The sequence below is a fragment of the Rhipicephalus sanguineus genome, chromosome 1, assembly GCF_013339695.2.
Source record: "Rhipicephalus sanguineus isolate Rsan-2018 chromosome 1, BIME_Rsan_1.4, whole genome shotgun sequence".
NCBI classification, from domain to species: domain Eukaryota; kingdom Metazoa; phylum Arthropoda; class Arachnida; order Ixodida; family Ixodidae; genus Rhipicephalus; species Rhipicephalus sanguineus.
This window is the reverse complement of record NC_051176.1, coordinates 321414089-321433726: the sequence shown is the minus strand read 5'-3', so window position 1 is coordinate 321433726 and position 19638 is coordinate 321414089. Positions and strand designations below refer to the sequence as shown.

Below are 19638 nucleotides of genomic sequence, written 5' to 3'. Positions count from 1 at the left end.
TCAGTGCCGATGCTGACGCGGTGAGAACAGAAGAGCTGACAGAGGCTGAAATTGTGCGCGCGGTGACAGGGGTGGTGAATGACGACAGTGACGAATGTGTCGACGACAGCCCGGAGTTGGTGAACCCGATGTTCTGACGTCCGCGCAAGCGCTGGATGCGGCAGACCTGCTGCGCCGCTTCTTCGGCGCTCACGATGACGGCGAGGACGGACTCGACATAGCGGCAGTTCTTTGCTGTTCTTTCTTTTTTTTTTTTTGCTAGTTTTTCTCCGTGCGACGGCCGTTTTTCGTTTGCGTGGCGGGTTGCTGTGGGATTTCGTGGTCAGTACATCCTCTCTTGCGTGCTAATTGTCGGTAGAAATGGATATTGGCTATAACGAACTAATGGTTATAACGAAGTAATTACGACTCCCCCTTCAACTTCGTTATAACGAGGTTTTACTGTATATATATATATACACACACATATACAAATACGGTGCATGACGGCGACGGCAAAAGCGAGCAGAGACTGTCCATATAATTGCTATCGCAATAATAAAGGGAATAAAGACATGTAGAGATAAAAAGGCCGAAAAAGACATAGAAAGAGAGAAGAAAACGACAAGACACGAAAAAATAGAGAGCAAGACTGAATGAAAGAAAGAAGCAGAAAGACAGAGGGAAAGGCAAGAGAAAGAAAGATAGATAGAGCACGACAGGGAAAGAAATACAAAGAAACCGATACAAAGATATACAAGAAACAAACAAAAAGAGAAAAATATAGAAGTAAAGAAAAAATAAAAACAAGGATGGCCACTCAGCTCAACTCTTCCTTCAGGCTTGGCACCACTAGTGCGCAGCTGCCATAATAAATTTTTCTTTTTATCGCGACAGCAATTATACGCACACTCTCCACGGGTTTTTGGCGTCGCCGTTGGAGTCATTTTCAGTATAAAGTCCAAATTGATAATGTCACCCCGCGCATGATAACATCTCCCCGCGCATCGTATGTTCTACATGTGAGTAAAAGCTGGCTACGAACGCGGCTGAAGCGGAGATAAAACGAGCTGGCCGCCTCCATCGCACGGAGGGCGCATGCGATAACATCACCCTGCGCGCGAGGCCTGCCGTCGATTGCTCATCAAGCAGAGAGGAACTCCACGCCGTCTTTCATAACGAGCATGAGGCAACGGGAGTGGAGGGAGGACTGGTTGCTGCGTCGCTCGAAGGGCGCGGTCGCTGGCGCGCGCGGTATCTCGATAAGCATCAGGAGACAGGTCGTAAACTTGCTGTACTACCAACGTTTACTTCACGTATAGAGAACTGAAAGCACGATCACTTCAGTATCTGAAGTGGCTGTATTCTCTAAAATCTGCGTTCTGTTGAACTGCACGAGATCATATCCAAAAGAGTTACCTGCTACACTCTAAGAAAAAAATAGAGTATTTAGGGAGTATTTCTGCCCCACAACAATAATCGTCATCCACCTCGCGTAATCACCGCAGTCCTGGCACTTGCCGGTCACGAACGGCACGCGCGTTATCAGCGTGACATAGCATTCTTGATAGGAAAGTGACGAGAGCCGGGTTTTCAAGAAAGGAAACGCGAGCAAGCCAGATGACGATTATTCTTGTGCAGCAGAAATACTCCCCAAATACTCGCTTTTTTCTTAGAGTGTAGCCTTACTATGTATAACACAGTTTGTTGCTACCGAATTCACTGCTTTACCTTTAAGGAAACTAATTTTTTTAACCATCAGCTACTACTGACCCTGGAAAGCGAGGGGCGGACGTATAACATAACGTAGCCGCGTTTCGGGAGTTTCGGAAGAAAGGATGTCAGACGACAATGAATAAGTGTGTAAATAAGTCTTCAGTTTGTTTTCCTCTGGCTATATTCGGATGAAAACTTCTTTTCCAACATTTGCTATTGCCAAAACACACCTCAGACTACATGCAAGTCCGAGCTATACGTGCGTTTTTATGGTATTCAGTTTCCTTTTCCTAAAGATGTTAGAGAAAGATTGTGCACTTCGTGGTAGTGCTGCAACTCTGTTGAAATACAGCTGCGGCAGGCACAATGGGCCTTCCGATGCCAGGGCCGTCAGCGACGGGCCCGCTACTGACAGCTGTGCAAACTAAAACAGATTTGCGGCTGCTCTGACCAGGAAGAATTCCTTTAATGAGACGACATTTGAAAAAAAAGAACAAACAAAATATTCGAATTGGGGTCCTAATACTCACGAGCTCAGAAGGGCAGGGCCATTCAGGGGGTATTACCACAAGAGCGATTACCAACCTGGATGTGCTGGTGGGAGAAAGTTACGAAAAAGCTCCTCTGGATGAAGATTCGTGAATAAAGTATATTTGATGAAAAGTGACAATGCGTTCCCACTGTTAACGTGCCCTTCCATGGATGTGAAGCATGGAAAATTTGACACTGCTCTAGTTTTCCCTGATTTCGTTCCGCGATGTCCAGAAACAGAAGTGACAGACATTCTAGCGGCACGCCTGTCGTTATTACTTAGACAGTGTCTTGCTGCGACGTGCCTTCGTTCACATTTTGTCGCCTCATAGTTACAAGGCCTTTCCATATGACCTAACACAGTGACTAGCTTTCCTGCACCGCTTTGTTTCAATATTGCCTGTATCACGGTTTTCGTATTCGGTGGTGAATATAAAGGGGTCATGAACCACTTTTCCAAGTAATGATCTAATGACCTCAGTATCGGAGTTAACTGCCTCCCGAATCGATTGCCGCAAAAATTTCTCGAATCCGTCAAGAATTAGCGGAGTTACGGGGGTTTGGCGCATGCTTTCAGCGCTTTCTCTCTTTTCGCGTGCCGACGACCGCATTGGAAGCTACACAGGGAGGGATGGCACGGGGGAAAGAAGTTACGTCAGCGCGCGTCATGAAACGCAATCGCTCTCCCGCTGTGATTCGCGTGCGCGAGTGCGGCTACCGTGTACTGAGTAGTGCGGCACCGGCAAGTGGCGGCACCCCGTGGCAAGAAGCGCATCTGATCCAAATGCCGCTCTCGATTTACGTCGGCTATCGGCCACTAAGCATGCTATGTCTCTTGCAACGTAAACAGGCAGATCCAAGACGTCAACGGGCAGACGCCCCGCCCACCGACGAGAGTGAGAACCGGCCTCTGTTTGAAAAGAGGGCGCCTGAGGAAACGGCAACTTCGCGCTCCGTTTGTGGCCTTTACACGGCGCGCACGACTAACATTTGGCAGAGCAGCTCATAGCCGTGTCAGCTTTCCACAGGATGTGTTTTCACAACAAGCCCAAGGGGTGCTTCATGACCCCTTTAACATTGCTTCAATTACGTGCCGTGCGACTCCTGAAACGGGCTATCAGCAGCGTTTCTGGAACAGACGTCCGCCGATGAGTCGCCGCCTCACTTTCACGCTACCAACTGGCCTAGGCGTCACGAGCTTCTGCGGAGGATGCATTTTGCCGTCGATCCGACTTGCACAATGGAAGCTGCGTCGGCAGCGATCATGGCGTCATGGATCGGGACGCCCGCGCGAGCGCTGTTTATTCAGCGGACTAATTCTTTGTCAGTGGTTGTGACCTGGGCGGCCCCAAGATCGAGCTGCACATGTTTTGACGCACTGGTGGTGCAATTGCCGGTGATACAGTCGAACCCGCTTATAACGAACTCGAAAGTGTCGCGAAAAGTGGTCGCTATATCAGTAGTTCGTTGTATATGGACTCGAATTTAAAAAAGTGCACTCAGCAGCCAAGCCGTTTTTTTTTTCTGTGCACTTTTATTAAAGTGTTACAACAACCCCTCCGGTGACAAGCTAAGCCTTTTTGCGTCGTGAAGCGACGCCCGCTACGTGCTAACGAGTGAATTACCCGCCTTTGCAATGAACTGACACCGTTTCACTGTAGCGCGGTACTGCCACGTGGAGCCGATCATCCCTGGCTAGTTCTGTGCAGCGCGTCGCCTACTCGGCTCGCGGAGTCACTGCCGGGTCGCTTGCTGTATGCCGTATGCGCGCGTTTGTACGTTCTTCGTGCCAGCTTCACTCCGGACCGTGCACGGGTGCGGCGAGTAGCCTGTTCGTTCAACGCGGCGAAAACAAGCATTTTGCAAGCAACGCGCACTCTACGTCTCCACGATGCTCTCGCGGCCCTGCACGACGATGCGCGGCGCACTTGAGTTGTCACGTAGTCAAACACGCAGTATATGCTCGCTGTCAGTGCATCGACGTTTTTCGGTGCCCGCGCCGCTCAACAACAGCAAGCTACTTTTGTTTCTACAAAGCGACGCGCACTTTAACTCTGTAATGCCCAATGTATCATATTTGATACATTAAATATAATGCCTCAAAAGAGGTTAAAAATCCGTCAAAGCTTCATAGAAAAGCCGTTATTGGATGTTTAACATGCTATAATTAAGGTACACCGAGTTACTCATTTATTCAAATTAATTAATTAAGTTATGTTCGAAATGAAATTTGACCATCTTTTTTCTTAATATGAACCCTACACGAAGAGTATGTATGGTGAGTGTTTTCTCACAATTTTTCTCAAGGCAGAACGCCTTTTGGGCATTACAGGGTTAAAGCGGTTTCGCACTACGCGGCGGCGGCGAACTTGCGAACGGCAGCATGGCACGCTCGTACCGCCATCAATCCGCACAGTGTACAGCGTACGCCACACGCGCAACCGAGCAGATATCTGCAGATGACTGTGATATAAGGTTCATATAAGGTTCTGTTGAAATACAGCTGCGGCAGGCACCTGTTACAAACTTTCTCCTACTAAACAAGCACTCAACTGCTGTGTGCATGATGATTTATCCACTGCAGACAATGAGTTGAAGAGTAGGTATCACATGTTTATAAGACTTTCTCAGATAATTTTTCCCGACACTGTGCAAATGGCCCGACCAGCAATATTGTGCAGCAGCCCCATGATGCTTTCACTGCAAACATATCGAGCCTTGGTGCATTAGGTATAAAAACAAGATGCGCTCACCTAGGACTTTTGTCTCGAGCATAGGGTGACCGACTGCGCGAGCGCCTCCTGCCACGATCATCGTGACGTCCATGGCCATAAGGAGAGCGAGTCCGCCGCATCCGCTCCCTTCCCCTCATTTCAGATGGAGCTGCAATAAGCCAAATATAGTACTATAACAAATACACAGGTGATATGAATGGTAAGCTTTGAAGTGAGATTTGGAGTAATTTTTGAAGCAGCAAAATGTTAATTTTTGAGCAGTTTTGGAGCTCCAAAGCACTTTGGAGCAACTACATGCACACTGCTAAAGACATCTAACCCCTGTATTCTAGAACGTCCCTTCACTCAACACTCCAGCTTGACTTGAGAAAGTCGGTAGGATCGCAGTCTCTAGAGAGAACAAGTCACTGCATATCAGCGATAATCTGCAGCAATTCTTGAGAAGCGTTAGACTCGCCATTCCAAGTACCGTAAAGTCTGCAGCAAGAAGAAGTGATATTTCTAGGTTGACAACATGTGGGTTATCGTAAGGTCAATCTGCGCGACGGACAAAAGACCACACACCACGCGATAAAGTCCGCTACCTCAGCTGGGGTGGCCCATCTGCGTCATGCTCAGCATTTCTTTTGCGCCGGAAACGAGTGAAACACTCGCTAGGCGACCTCAAGCACGAGGGTATCCATGGTGCACGCAACCTATGGCACTGTGCAGGCCTCCACATCGTATCCTGACAATCGAATACGATATACCATTTGCGATTAGATTGATTCGTGCGCTCACTATTCCAGTATTCCCACACCAACAGTAAAATGTAATCGCAGAAGAACAATGCTTTGCAAGAGTGAGGAATTAACCACACTGGAGACTCCACATACGTTACATGCAGAAAAATAGGCACTCTCGAGCGTTAACCGTTTATATGGAGCCACTGCGCAAAAGTACATCGCATTCGCGGGATTGAAAGACCCGTAAAACGAGCTGCGAATACATCATGGTGGTGCCAGCTTCCACGAACTCCTACAACAGAAAGCCCATTATGTTTAAAACACTGAAATTACATTTTTGAGCGAAACTCCTGCGCACCTTTTTTGCAAAGTGAAGGCTGATAACTGCATCGCAAATAGATAGTATGCACCGCATCGGTCGACCCGCAAAACAAAACAGGTTACTGCGGTGCAAGTAAGACCATTTAGATTAAAAAATACAAATTGCATTTCCAAAAAGATTCACTTTATAACGTTTTAACAAGGCGAAAGGTACTGCTCAATGTAACGCGTACACTACAAACAAGCACGTGCAAAAAAATGCAAGAGTATCTGCACGATAGCTTAGCTTTCTTCACTGCATCAGTGCAAATTGTCCTCTTAGAAATTGTCTGCAGTCTACAAGAATTGTCACACACAAGAAAAGCTGCACAAAATTCATGCAGACAAGGCAAGAAAAGTGTGGCCATAACTAACAATGCTAAGCAAAAAAAAAGCTTGCAACAGCCTTTGTCCTGTACTTTTAATGGCGCCAGAAGCATTATATTAAAGTTATGGTGCAGCATTTGCACCTGTGGGGAGGGTTTGGACGAGGTTAGCTTGTGGACGTTAGGCGCACTCCCTCGCAAGTTTTTCTTTCATCCATGGCTGCGCACGACTACAATTAATCACTCGTAATCAAACTAGCTGCAATAAAAAAAGAACCTTCCGTGCATCAAGAGACAATAAAATGCTGCTTGTTCGTTTCTGTTTGATTCATGGAAAAAAAGAAACTCTTTGGCGTTGCCATGGGGAATGGTGCGCGTGCGTGGTTCAAAGGTTCCGTTTTCACTGAACTGCGCTTCGCCCGGCGCCCTGCTTCGCTCACACGGTCGCGTCTTACTGGTAGTTTCGGTATCGCATACTGCCGCATGTTTTGCGCGCTCGTGAAAGTCGTGCTGACAGAAAGTTCGACAAAATGCCGCATGCATGTGATGTTGCCGGATACCCGAATGCTGCACGCGGCCAGTGCACGCCGCCGCGCAGTAAAGGTGGACAAAGTTGGGCACGGCAACATTGACGTGAAAAAGACCGCTTTCAGGCGGGTGGTTTGAAGTGTGCTGACGCTACGTGGACCACTAAAACGTGATTTCAAAACAAGCACTTCCTTGGCACAAAAGTAGCACTACAAGGTTTCTGGACCACTATTTCAATGATCAACATCGACTTAATATTTGCCTTTAGTGTCCCTTTAAAGGGAGTCTACTATATATGCTGGCCAGGACCGATGAACATGTCCGAAGTATCCAATTTTCCAAATTAACGAGCTTTTACTGTATAACCTGCTGCTGGCGATGACAAATTCTTATAACATATGTAGCTCAATGTGAGCTTTAAATTGCCAACTTTATTTCACCTGAGGATTATCCAACATTATATTTTAATTAAAAAATCAAATGTAACGTTAATGTAACGACATGTTCCAATCTTCGAAATGTAATTGAAACTCTTTCCTTTCACATTAAAGGAACTTGTAACGGGAAATCGTTCCAAGATTGGGAAGAAACGAGGAACGAGTTTTCATTACCATTTTAGAGGAACGTGTACAACACTGGTCTCGGTCGTGTGAATGAGCATTTAGCAAATTAAAATATATTCTAAATGTTTGCTGTGTCCAGCACTTCGTGCTGAGTGTCCTTGCTTACAGAGGAAGCCCACAACAGGCTTTTCATAGCCTCAATACAGTAGACTCGCGATAATTCAAACTCTGATAATTCGTACTTTCGGTTAATTCATACAAAATTCAATATTTTGGTTGGCCCGCTATGCTTTCAATGTATTTAAAAGCCGCTTAATTCAAACTTCGTCATTCGGTTGATTCGTACTTTGTCTGTCCATACCGGAAAATATCTGCTGATTTGCCGGCAATATTTGGAAATTTGCGTGCTTATGATTATCATAATAGTCTAAAATTGAAAAATAGGCGCCTTAAAGCTTCAAGGGAAAAGGTTTTGCCGCACAATCGTTTATCAGCATACCGCGCCGCGGTGGGGAAAAAAAAAAAAGAAATCCGGCCCGGTGGGTACGAAGCTAGCTCGCGGCTTATCTCGGCTTTTCCGGTGTGCCGGCGAAAGCAGACTCCGAAGCACGTGACCTGGCAGCCTGTCTTTCTTACGTGCTGCGCATTTTTCCATCGACCATGTCACCGCGAGGAAAGTACCGGATATTGCTCCTAAAAGAGAAATTGGCCACTATCCAAGAAGTCGACGCTGGAGTGAAGAAGACTGAAGTGGCACTGAAGTATGGAATTACCAAAAGCACTCTCACAACCATTCTGAAAGCCAAAGACAAGCTGCAGAATAACGCGAGCCGCTTCGCTCCCGATCGGAAAAGGCTTAGGGAAGCTGCGTGCCCAGATCTCGAAAACGCCGTGCTTCTTTGGCTCAAGCGCGCACGGAGCTCCAATCTACCGATAAATGGGCCAATCCTATGAGAGAAAGCTGAAGAACTTTCTTTGCGCTTCAGAATTGAAAATTTCAAGTGCAGCAATGGCTGGATTTCTCGGTTCAAGGAACGCCACGGTCTCTCCTTCAAAACGGTGAGCGGTGAAGCGGCAGTGGTCGATGAAACTGTTTCTTCTGACTGGCAGCAGACTAAACTTCAAAGCCTGCTGCTTGAATGCTCCCCGGCTGATATATATAATGCCGACGAAATGGGGCCGTTTTTTAAGTGCCTGCCCGATCAAACCTTGTGTCGCAAGGGAGAGCGTTGTACTGGCGGAAAGCTCAGCAAAGAACGGTTAACCATCATGGTTTGCGCCAATATGGACGGAAGTCACAAGCCAGAACTCTTCGATGTGGGCAAGTCAAAGCATCCCAGGTGCTTTAAAGGTGTCCGAACGCTCCCAGTTGCATATGACGGAAACACGCGAGCCTGGATGACGCAAGCTTTGTTCGAGGGTTGGCTCCGCAAAACGGATGGGCAAATCAAGCGAGCCAAAAGGAAAATTTTTCTCATTGTTGATAACTGTCCTGCACATGGCTATGTAGAGGGGCTGGAAGCAATTCGCCTCGAATTTCTGCCTCCTAACACTACAGCTGTCCTCCAGCCCCTGGATCAAGGGGTAATCAAATGCCTGAAGCTTAATTACCGGAAAACACTGCTGAAGAGAATGCTGATATGTATGGACAACGGCATGCCTTACAGTGTCACACTCCTCTCGTAGTCGGGGATGCTCGCCGACGCATGGAATGCCGCCACATCAGCAACAATAAGGAACTGCTTCCAGCATGCCTTCCGCATACCTGGCTGCAGCATTGCCGCTTCACCTGATTGCCTGCAGACTGAGGAGGACAACGAAAGCCAAGTGCTGTCTGCTCTAAAAGCGCGCAACGTTAACTGCCGACCTCGACACTTATGCAGCTACTGATGATAACCTGTGCGTGTGCAGGGAGGACACACTCGATGACTTGGTGGCAGAGGTGCTGCCAGCACAACACAGCAGTGAAAGTGAAGAAGAACCAGAAGTGGAAAATGTGACAACTGTGCAGGCCTTCCACTACATTGCTAAAGTGGGAAAATTTCTGACAGCAACAGAAAACTTTCAGAATCAACTGGCTGCACTTACTGGCATCGAGAGCTTCGTGCTAAATGCGCATGTGGCAAATAAGCAGTTGACCATCCATGATTTTTTTTAAAGGGTCTGGTCAGCAGTAGATAGTCAATAAACTTGTTGACCTTACACGCACCGCTTTCTGTTTTTTTGTAGTTAGGATCTAGAAATGCTTGAAAGTGTGAATATAGATGTCTAATCGTAATTTGTGCTGTCACCTTACCCAGAGTCGCATATATGAGAACTTCCGATAATTCAAACAGCCTAATAATTCAAACAAAACCCAGGGGTCCCTTCGAGCTTGAATTAATGAGTCGACTGTATTTTATGACACCACCCCTTTAACCCTTTGAGGGTAGACTTTTCTTCGCGAAATAAGTCCCAAAAATGTATTTTTTTCATTGCTCAATATAAAATTAGTCAGACGAATCTACTTAAGAAAAAAATTGTCTAAAATTTTTTTGAGAGACCGTGACAAAAAAAGTCACTTTCGCCGCAGTGGCGAAGCAATGAATGCGATAGCAACAAATTGGAATGTAACGCGAAGAACGGAAAGCAGCTCGAAATTGCCAGCGCGCCGCTCGAGCCCAAAGGACGCACGAAAGAATGCACACAGGACGAGCACAAACTATCATGCGTCACAGCTCGACACTTGAAGTGGACTGATCAAAAAACGCAGGACGCATGAAACGAACAAACAGGAACACGCAGGACGAGCACGAACTACTGTCGCAGTTGTTACTCATTTCTGTTTGAACAGCGCGCTCGTTTCGCAAACGCGGCCGCTGCAGCGAGCGAAGTGACCTTCATACGCTCTGTGACTTCAGCGCGGACATCGTGGGGAAAGCACAAGACATACAACCCTCCGCTCCACCCCCTTCTTTCCTCGAGATGGATAAGCGCACAAAGGCGACCACGTCCTGTAGGGTGAAGAGCAACGGCGTTCGCAGGAACGGGACGACGACCTTTAAAGCGCGCCCTGCGCGCACTGCACGCCATCTCGGGGCTGATCATGCGGAAGTAAATGGTGTATATAAATAGCTCGCCGTTAGCAGGCTGAAAGATGGTACTCTTCGTGGCCTAGCCGTCTAACGCCGCGTGTTTTTCTGAATTATTTTTCTGAATTTTTCTGAATTATTTTTCTATGTGGCTTTTCTATACATATATAGACATATACATATACGGTGCATGATGGCAGCGACGACAAAAAACAGCCGGGAGTGCCCATATAATTGCTATCACAATAAAAATCTTTTGTGTTACACGCACATGGTTTTTTCATGAGTAACAGAAAGGTAATTTATAAAGAAAAACCTATTTAGGTGCGAGGAAACCAGCGAAACTGAAAAACAAGGACGAAGAAGAAGGCACATTCAAGCGCACGCCATCGCCGGCCACCGGTTGAATGTGTCTTCTTAGTCCTTGTTTTTCAGTTTCGCTGATTTCCTCGCACTTAAACATGAACCAACCGGCCCAGCTTTTCACGCTTCGAAAGAAAAACCTATACAACTTAAAAAATTATCCGTTGCAATAAACATCTGTGTAGTTCATAGACATACAAATATAAGTGCATGAAGTGGCGTCAAGTGGAAACACAGAGGGGAAAAGCCACTTTCTATCCAGTCAGCATTGTTTGGCCGCGCACGCTCTTGAGATGTTGTTCGCTCATGAACATCTGTGGTGCGATTTTGCACGCATTCCAAAACAAGCACGAAGGCATGGTGTTACATCCAGCCGCACGCGATTGGTCAATGCAGGGTCGTGACACCTGTCGCGGCTTACATTGGCCATTTGCGTGCGGCGGGATGTAATGCCACACCTCCGTGCTTATTTGGAATGCGTACAAGATCGCACCACTGAATCTTGACTTGCAAGTAACGCCTCGTATGATGGGCTGAAATTGAATAAATCAGATTCTGATGCGCCAGTCAAGCGGCGAAGTGCCGCTAGACTTACTTTTGCAGCCGAGAAACCGGCATGCACTTTTATAGAGCAAGCAAACTGTGTGCGTGAGCACAGTGAAGAAGACTGTGCAATTGTGAGCGTGCCCGGAATGAAAAAACAAGTCCGAAACCTATCATAATCATTTGTCTTATCACTAATGTGGTTTGCGAGAGTCTGTTTTGAATGCGGTTTTGAGAGTCCCCGAAACAGGAAACGCAACTACAGCGGCACTGTTTGTGTCAGTCAGCGCCTGCAAGGAAACAGGCGTAATCACTTACCGGGGAGCAATGAACGAGATAGTAACAAATCCATCACCTTTTGAAAGATTCTAAACCAGAAAGCCATCAGTTTTGCGGGTGCAATAAGAGGGAACCAGCCGAAGGACGGAACCGAAACTAGCCGGCGCACCGCTGTAGTAGAGCATAAAAAAAGAAAGGGAGAGGCATCGGTGCTTAAAAAAATTTCACATATTCCCGCAATGTGGCAGCACATGCCAAGCAAGAAAAATGATCGAAGGTGCACGTTTTAAACATACTGGCAATGATGTACATGGACGTCTGACCCTCAAAGGGTTAAGGGGGTCCTGAAAATGTTTTTATTAACCCATTTCAACAAAAGTGATGGTATGTTGAACATTCGAAAGAGAGTCTACATCAAGCTGGGGTTTCAGTTACAAATATTCAGCATACCACAACTGTTCTTCAAATGGGCTTAGAACATTGATGCATTTTCTTGCATTCTGTACTCATTCCAGGTCATTCTGATGTGTTTATTTTGTAACTCTCTCAGTCTAGGAAAACTATGGCTCCCTAAATAGAACATGGAATGGATGATATTTTGAAAACTACATACAGTTAAACCTGGATATAATGAAAGGGACAAATTCCCGAAAAAATTTGTTGCAAAACAGGTTTTCATTATATGCAGTTTCAGTTTGAAAATTTGGAGAAGAAACACACAAATTTAACAAAAGGGGAACTGAAGGTTGAGCTCACCCAAAACATTTATTTAGCGGCAAAAAACTGCGTTATTTAGCTGTATTGCTTGTTCACGAGGAATGGCAATACTGGAGGTTTGCATACATCGATACAATGCTGCTCTGTCATCGTCTAGCCGCGAGCTCCGAGGCTGGCTCGGCAAGCTGATCTTGTAGGCCACAATCTAGCGAACCCGCAGCGTGGCACAAGACTGCAAAGCATGTGACGAGTACGAAGATCCATCGTCTCGGACAGTTTCTACCAGCGCCTAATCTAACGTCTCGGTAGATACAGCGCAGTCCTCCGAAAAAAATTACAAAGCTGCATGTTGTCAGGGGCTGGTCCATGCACACGCAGTGAAACCACACACGCGTACACGGCGTGGAAAACGAAGAGCAAGTGACACGGACACCACGAAATATTCGTAAAAGCGCTCTTCATATGCGACGTGGTGCGAACTCGAAGTGTAACGTCACAAAGCAAGGATATCTTTCTTTTTAGTGGAGTCACCTGACGCCACGTTAACGAAGTGCAGTTCAGAGACTTCCGCAACAACCGAAGAGCCGGCGGCAAGAACGCCGGCTCGATGGGCGCGGGCTCGCCCGCCCGCCTTGTGCACACCTGCACTGCGCCATGCGCGACACCAGTGCTTCGCACTCCGCCCGGCTCCTGCTCGTGCCAAAGTGACAAAATTCGGCGTGAAATCCCTAGGTTGTTGGTGGTGGAAATTCGTTATATCAAGGGTGCCTCGCACTGCTACTTTGTTAGACAGAGGTCGCAAATACATGTGCTTCTATGGAGTATTGGCGGGGCATAGAAAAACTTCATGATATTGAGGAATTCGTTGTATGGAGGTTCGTTACAGGCAGGTTTCATTGTATTGTATTAGCAAAATAATTTCATATTTGAAAGCAGCACCCAAATATAGATAAACTCAGCAAGTTTTGTTTAAATCGATAAGGAATCTTCAGGCACTGTGTCCCCTCTTAAAGGAGTACTGACAAAATTTTGAAGGCGAGAGAACTTGTGGGATAGATTTATGCGGACACACACGCACCATTTATGAAATATCAATGATTATATAGCCCAGAACATATTTAAAATCAATTTTTAAAGTTGGTGTCACGCCACTGCAGGCGCCTTTGGTTTTTGGGTAAACAACCAACTGCCACCAGCATCCAGAGTTTGTATTAGTGGCCATGATCCTTGTGAGCACTCTCTCCAAGCAGACCTTTTCAACAGAAAGAGGGGGCAGACTTGCATGGGAGTGCAAAGGCTGATGTCCTTGACACGGCAGTGAATTTTTGGGGGGTCACGCATATTTACAACGTCTCAGAGGCAATTAGAGCAGCACCCAGGAAGCTTTCGTAGAAAAGAGTTGTCAATGCGGTGTTCGTGTGAATGCAGTTTTGTGTGCTCACGTAGCCAGCTATGTTAACACGAAAACCACTCTGGGTCACACCTCACCCTGCACTCTCTGAAACCAAACTGCAACTGCGTGCTATAAACAGTCTCCAAATAATTAACTATCGCGCGCTCGAGCAAACGAGCTTTCCAGCCGTAATAAGTCTGTTGTTAGCAGTGCTGGGCAGTATCGAAGATACATGTATCTTAGATACTCTTTGGATATCTTGGTATCTGTATTTCCGATACTTTCAATAATGTATCGTGTATCTGAAGATACAAGATACTGCTATAGAAACGCCACCGTGTGAAACAATCGTCGACATGAATTCGGTTCTCAAGCTGATATTGCTCCTACTAAGCCACCTGAATAAAACTAACGACAGTGACATTCCTTTATATTTCCACCAGAGTGCTCCAGTGAGCACAGGCGATGAGGTGTATACGTCCCTATTGGTGGAGCAGAGCAACATGATGGCGCTCAAGCCATCTCGACAAAAACAAGCACGCGAACATCTACGCGCAGCCTACCTTTTTTCTCGATATTTTCTTTCTTTTTAGCTGTGTTGGTGCCATGACACTTGTTTGTAGGCACTGTGTTGCGCTGCCTACTCCAAAGCGCGCGGCGTCCTTCACACAAATTCTGATGCCGCTATACTGTCATCATCGAAGTTTTTCTTGCGTGGTGCTTCGTTGCAAAGCCTCAAGATGCAAGAATGAGGCTGCTTTGCATCTTGTGGCTTTCACACATCAGCAATTTGTAAAATCTTGTGGATTTCAGCTTGACTTACACACAATGAGATTGACTTAGTGCGACGGTTGTTAAATCTCATTTGCATCCATCTGTGCTGATGCTAGATGCAAGATAACAAGCATTTACGTAACAGAAAATATTGTGGCGTACTGTATTTTTGTTCTTTCTGTTGAAATATTCAAAAAGTTCTTTGATAACTTGATTGTTAGCACAAGTGCTCTCCTTGCTGTCCTCTGCTTGCATCCCATACATTACCTAGTCCTCTGCATAGTTTTTACCCGTCTGTTTATTGTATTGCGTTTTTCATAACCTCCTCCTCAAGTAAGTTCTCTGCTTTATTCATATTTTTAACTGTCTGCGTCATTGCTTCTGTTTACATATCTACATTCCATGCGAGTTTACTTTGATGTCATGGTGATGTTAAGGACAAAGGTAAAATAATGTGAGCGTGCCTAGAGTATACAGTAAGAAAAATTCCGCTTACGATTTAGCAAAATGGCAAAACTGAGTTTGCATTATAATATTGGATATTACAAGCAAAAATCTTAAAAGCAGTGATGTTACCGAGGGCTTCTGCTTTCGAGCAATTTTTGGAGAAGCCAGTTTGGAGCAGCACTTTGGAGCAGGTAATTTTGCATCTGGGAGCACTCTGGAGCAGCTAATTTCACATCCTGGAGTACGTTGGAGAAGCAAGTTGCATTCAAGCACCTGAATAATTATTATGGGGCTCTTATGAAGAGCTAGAAATATTTAGATTCATTGCAAATCTCGTGGAGAAAATCATTTCGGGGGCACTTCATATTTCACTCAATGCCAAAATAAGGGAGTCATGCAGTTAAGTTTTCTGCAATAACCTCTTCAGCGATTATTTCAGCAACTCAGGGCGAAAACCAGCTTTCCTTTTTTTTTTTCACTCGATGCATTGATCCTCCCTCACCTACCCTGAAAAGTTTCTGCACCTAACGTCATCATGCATGCGTCATCATGCAGGTGCATGCTTTCTGCACCTCACCTGGTTTTGCAGTGCCTCCGTGATCGGCGCACCGATCACAAAGGCAGTGCAAGGCAACTGTCATGTCACGACGTCATCATGTGATGTCACGGAGTACAATGTCACGATGACGGCATCACGTGACGATTTTTTGCGTCGCTCGTGTTGACGCCGCCGATGCAGACGGTTAATTTTCGCGTTTGATGAGGCACCTAAGGCTTTTGCATTAATCTTGCATATCAAACATTAACAGCCTAGCTTTACATACCAAAATGGCCTCCACCATGTCACCTCTGTGCCGTGCGCTGAACAGCTTCGTTGGTTATCCACCTCAGAAAGTGGAATGCCTCCTAATTTTTTTTTTTTTTTATTGTGACAGCAATTACATGGACAGACTCGATGGGTTTTTGCCATCGCCATTGGCGTCACGTCACTTTCCGTATAAAGTCAAAATTGATAACATCACCCCGCGAATAGTATGTTCCACCCGTGAGTAAAAGCTCGCGAGTGATGGTGACAAATGCGGCTGAAGCAGAGATGAAACGAGCTAGCAGTCTCGTGCGGAGGGCGCATGCGATGACATCCCCCAGCGTGCTAGGCCTGCCATCGATTGCTCATCAAACAGAGTACACGCCCCGCCAGTCTTTCGTAAGGAGCATGAAGGGAGGCCAAGGGAGAGGAGGGGGGGGGCTGTGTCGCTGGTGCACGCGCTATCAAGGCATCAGGAGACTGCTCGTAAACTTACTGTGCTCTCAACGTTTACTTTGCATTTAGAGAACTGGCAGCATGAAAAGCGCCTCAGACCCAAGAGCGGCCATATTCTCTTAAACTATCGTTTTGTTAAGTTACAAGAGATTGGATCCAAAAGAAGTTAGCTGCTAGCCGCACTTTGTTTAACAAAATTCGGCAGATCCCACGCATTGTGGGAATCTGTTTCATGTGTAGCAGTCAGCTAGTGCTTCTATGCTGTATTTTATGGCTTTGAGCCAAGCGTGGATCGACGTGTTTCTGTAAGTGTAGTATAGCTGTGAGCACATTGTGAGCTTACCAGGTACGTCGACAACACATGGCGTTTAAAGGGTAACTTATGGTGCGATGTAACGTCAGCCCATACCTTAGAGTACATACATCAGTATTATCGAAACTAAGTGCACTTTATGGTGCAGTCATGCGAATATCATACGCAACTTTTGTTAATGTATTTCTCCGGGGTCAAACAATGCTTCAATATAGCTTGCTGAATCATAGGAATACAAATGTAATGTTTATTAGACTGCTATAAAAGAGGAGCCAACATTGGAACCACAGACGTTAGTCTGATGTGACACCTCTATCGTAGGAGTACATATGTAGCGTTTATTGCTGTCTTGTAAAATTAGATAGCCAGCACTTCAACCACAATTGACATTGCATCGACATTACGCCGGCATAGGCTGTTTTTCCAAACCAGTTTATAGGCCTGGCCTGGCTCTGTGGTAGAATACCCGATTGCCAGGCAGAAAGCTTGGGTTCGATTCCTGCAGGGATCCTTATTTTTATTCTTTCCATTTGTCGGGTCAACGCTGGCGATGTTGAACACACTCGCATTTAAATTACCAATGTCTGTTCTCGCTGTTCCTGGGTAGATATGAACTGTCGACCACCTGTGGCACATACCCATACACCGCGGCTCATGGTAAACGGGTATGTGCCACACGTGTCCTGAGGAAAGGGTTTGACGACGTACGCGACAGCATTTTCACGTTATTCATGTCATGACCCAACAGTCACATTCGTCGAATCGTCTTACCCTCCCATGCCAATTTTGGTCTACACAAAGTTAGGGAGGCGATCATGAGAGCACCCAGACGTAGGCAGCTAGATAGAGATATGTATATAGATACGCTCAAAGTGCCCAAGGTTCGCTAAAAAACGCTTCACGGCAGGCCTTCTGACACTAGGGCCGTCAGCAGCAGGCCCGCTACTGACAGTTGCGCATATTAAAACCGAATTCGGCTGCTCCGACCAGGAGGCACGCTTATATTAATGAGATGGCATTTAAAAAAAAAAGCGAGCAAAAAATTTCAATTGGGACTCTAGTACTCACGTGCTTCAACAGGCAAGGCCTTTAAGGGGTATTTATCGCAAGAGCGATTACCAACCAGGATGCACTCGTGGAAATAATTATGAAAAAAGCTCTTCTAGATGAAGATCCACGGATAAAGAAGATTTGAGAAAAAGTGTCAATGCGTTCCCACCGCTCACGTGCTCTTCCATGGACGCGAAGCACAGAAAATTCGATATTGTTCCACATATCTATTCCTAGCTTTCCCAGATTTCACTCCACGATGTCCAGCAACAGAAGCGAGACATTTTAGCGGCATGCGTGTAGTTATTATTGAACACTGCTTTAATTACGTGCCATGCAACGCTTGAGAAGAGCTACCAGCAACGTTTCTAGAACAGAAAATGTCCACCGATGAATCGCCGCCACACTTTCTCGCTACCGATTGTCCTAGACGTCACGAACCTCTGCGGAGAGTGCGTTTTGCCATCGAGACGACTTGCACAACAGAAGCTGCGTCGGCACCGTGCATGGCATTGTGGCTTACTTGTGACGTACGCGCGAGCACCATTTACTCAGTGAAATAATTCTTTGTCCGGGGTTGTGACTTTGGCAGCCCCAAGATCAAGTTGCACATGTTTTGACGTGCCAACGGTGCGAATGCCGGTGACAGATGACCCAAACCCGAGATTCTGGCGCAGTTTGGCGCAATTTCTGTCGATATTATCAGGATGGCACAGTAAATCCGATTTGGCACACTTTGGTGCAGGAGTGGAACCACTGCAAAAGTGTTAGGAAGAGGATTTGAGAAACATAACACCAAGTAATCAGTTTTTCTCATACGCGTCCCCACTAGCAGTTTTATGCTATTTTCCATTGGCACCGGTTCCCATCCGCAATCGCCGTCGACGCCGGCCTTGCACGTGCACCGGCCGCCAACGACGGCCCTCGTTGTGTAAGCTACGTGAAATACACATACTGAAGGTTACCATAGCTGTTAAAATATTAGGTTCAGCGAAGCATCGAAAAGAAAAGGAAATGGGAAGAGGAGTGTGCAAGACGCACAACTGAGGTGCAACTGGCGTGAAGAAAGACTAAAAGTGAACGGGAGACGTACGCTCTCCTTTTTAAATGTTAGGCGACAATGTTAATGTGTAGACATTAGGAAAATAGAACAGGGGCTACTTGTATCTAGCTCCACATTGTAGCTTATTGCATTAAGTTTCGTGTGCGGGGCGCCCTTGCAGCACAATTTGCACTCCTTGTCGCCTATTTATTCCGTCATGTCGTGCACATGACCTGCTTCGTTCAAACGGCGACCATGCTCCAGAACAGACTACCGAAAACACGTACGTCTGTTGGTCAGGCCTTTAAAACCGTAGCGCAAGATAACTGACAGCTCCATGGGTTCGCATACGCTGTCAGGACTCACCTTCCCGCCAGGGGCCCTTCATACAACAGTGAGGAACTGAGTTCGGCAGTTAAAATGCAAAGCTGCTTATTCTGCAACGTTTCGCCAATCGGGCCTGTTTCATTTGCAGTCCGGAAAGGGAGGAAGCATCGTGCCCCCTCTGGTCCACCTCCGAACGAAAACAAACGCCTAAAAGCACAGCACCAAGCAAAGAAGCTGACTCGTTTGATGTTCCGACGGCGCTCCTCGGAGGGAATGACATGAAAGGGAAATGAGTCATCCTTTTTAGATGACTTGGCGACCATTAACCCCTTGAGGGTTTTCGCCGTACATGTACGGCAGAAGCTTCCTGGTACCAAAGGGTTTTCGTCGTACATGTACGGCATAGCGTTTATTTTTAAAACGCGTGCCTTTTTCGATCATTTCTCTTGCTTGGCCTGTGCTGCCACACTTCGGGAATACGTGAAATTTTTTTCATGCGCCAATGTCTCTCCGCTGTATTTTTTTTTCGCTTCCCAAAACGGTGCACCGGCTATCGCTCGCCCATCCAAGCGCGTTCGTGGTGCGGCTGGTTTAA

General features: G+C 46.4%; 1 protein-coding gene across 1 annotated transcript in view; it reads right to left on the bottom strand.

The window, feature by feature from the left end:
- Window positions 1-19638, bottom strand: part of LOC119379491 (serine/arginine-rich splicing factor 12) — an 84859-nt gene that overhangs the window by 40805 nt on the left and 24416 nt on the right. Inside the window, exon 4 of the mRNA XM_037648793.2 lies at window positions 4980-5109. Within this exon, the coding sequence (XP_037504721.1) occupies window positions 4980-5109 (130 nt within the window). The remainder of the gene's footprint in view (window positions 1-4979; window positions 5110-19638) is intronic.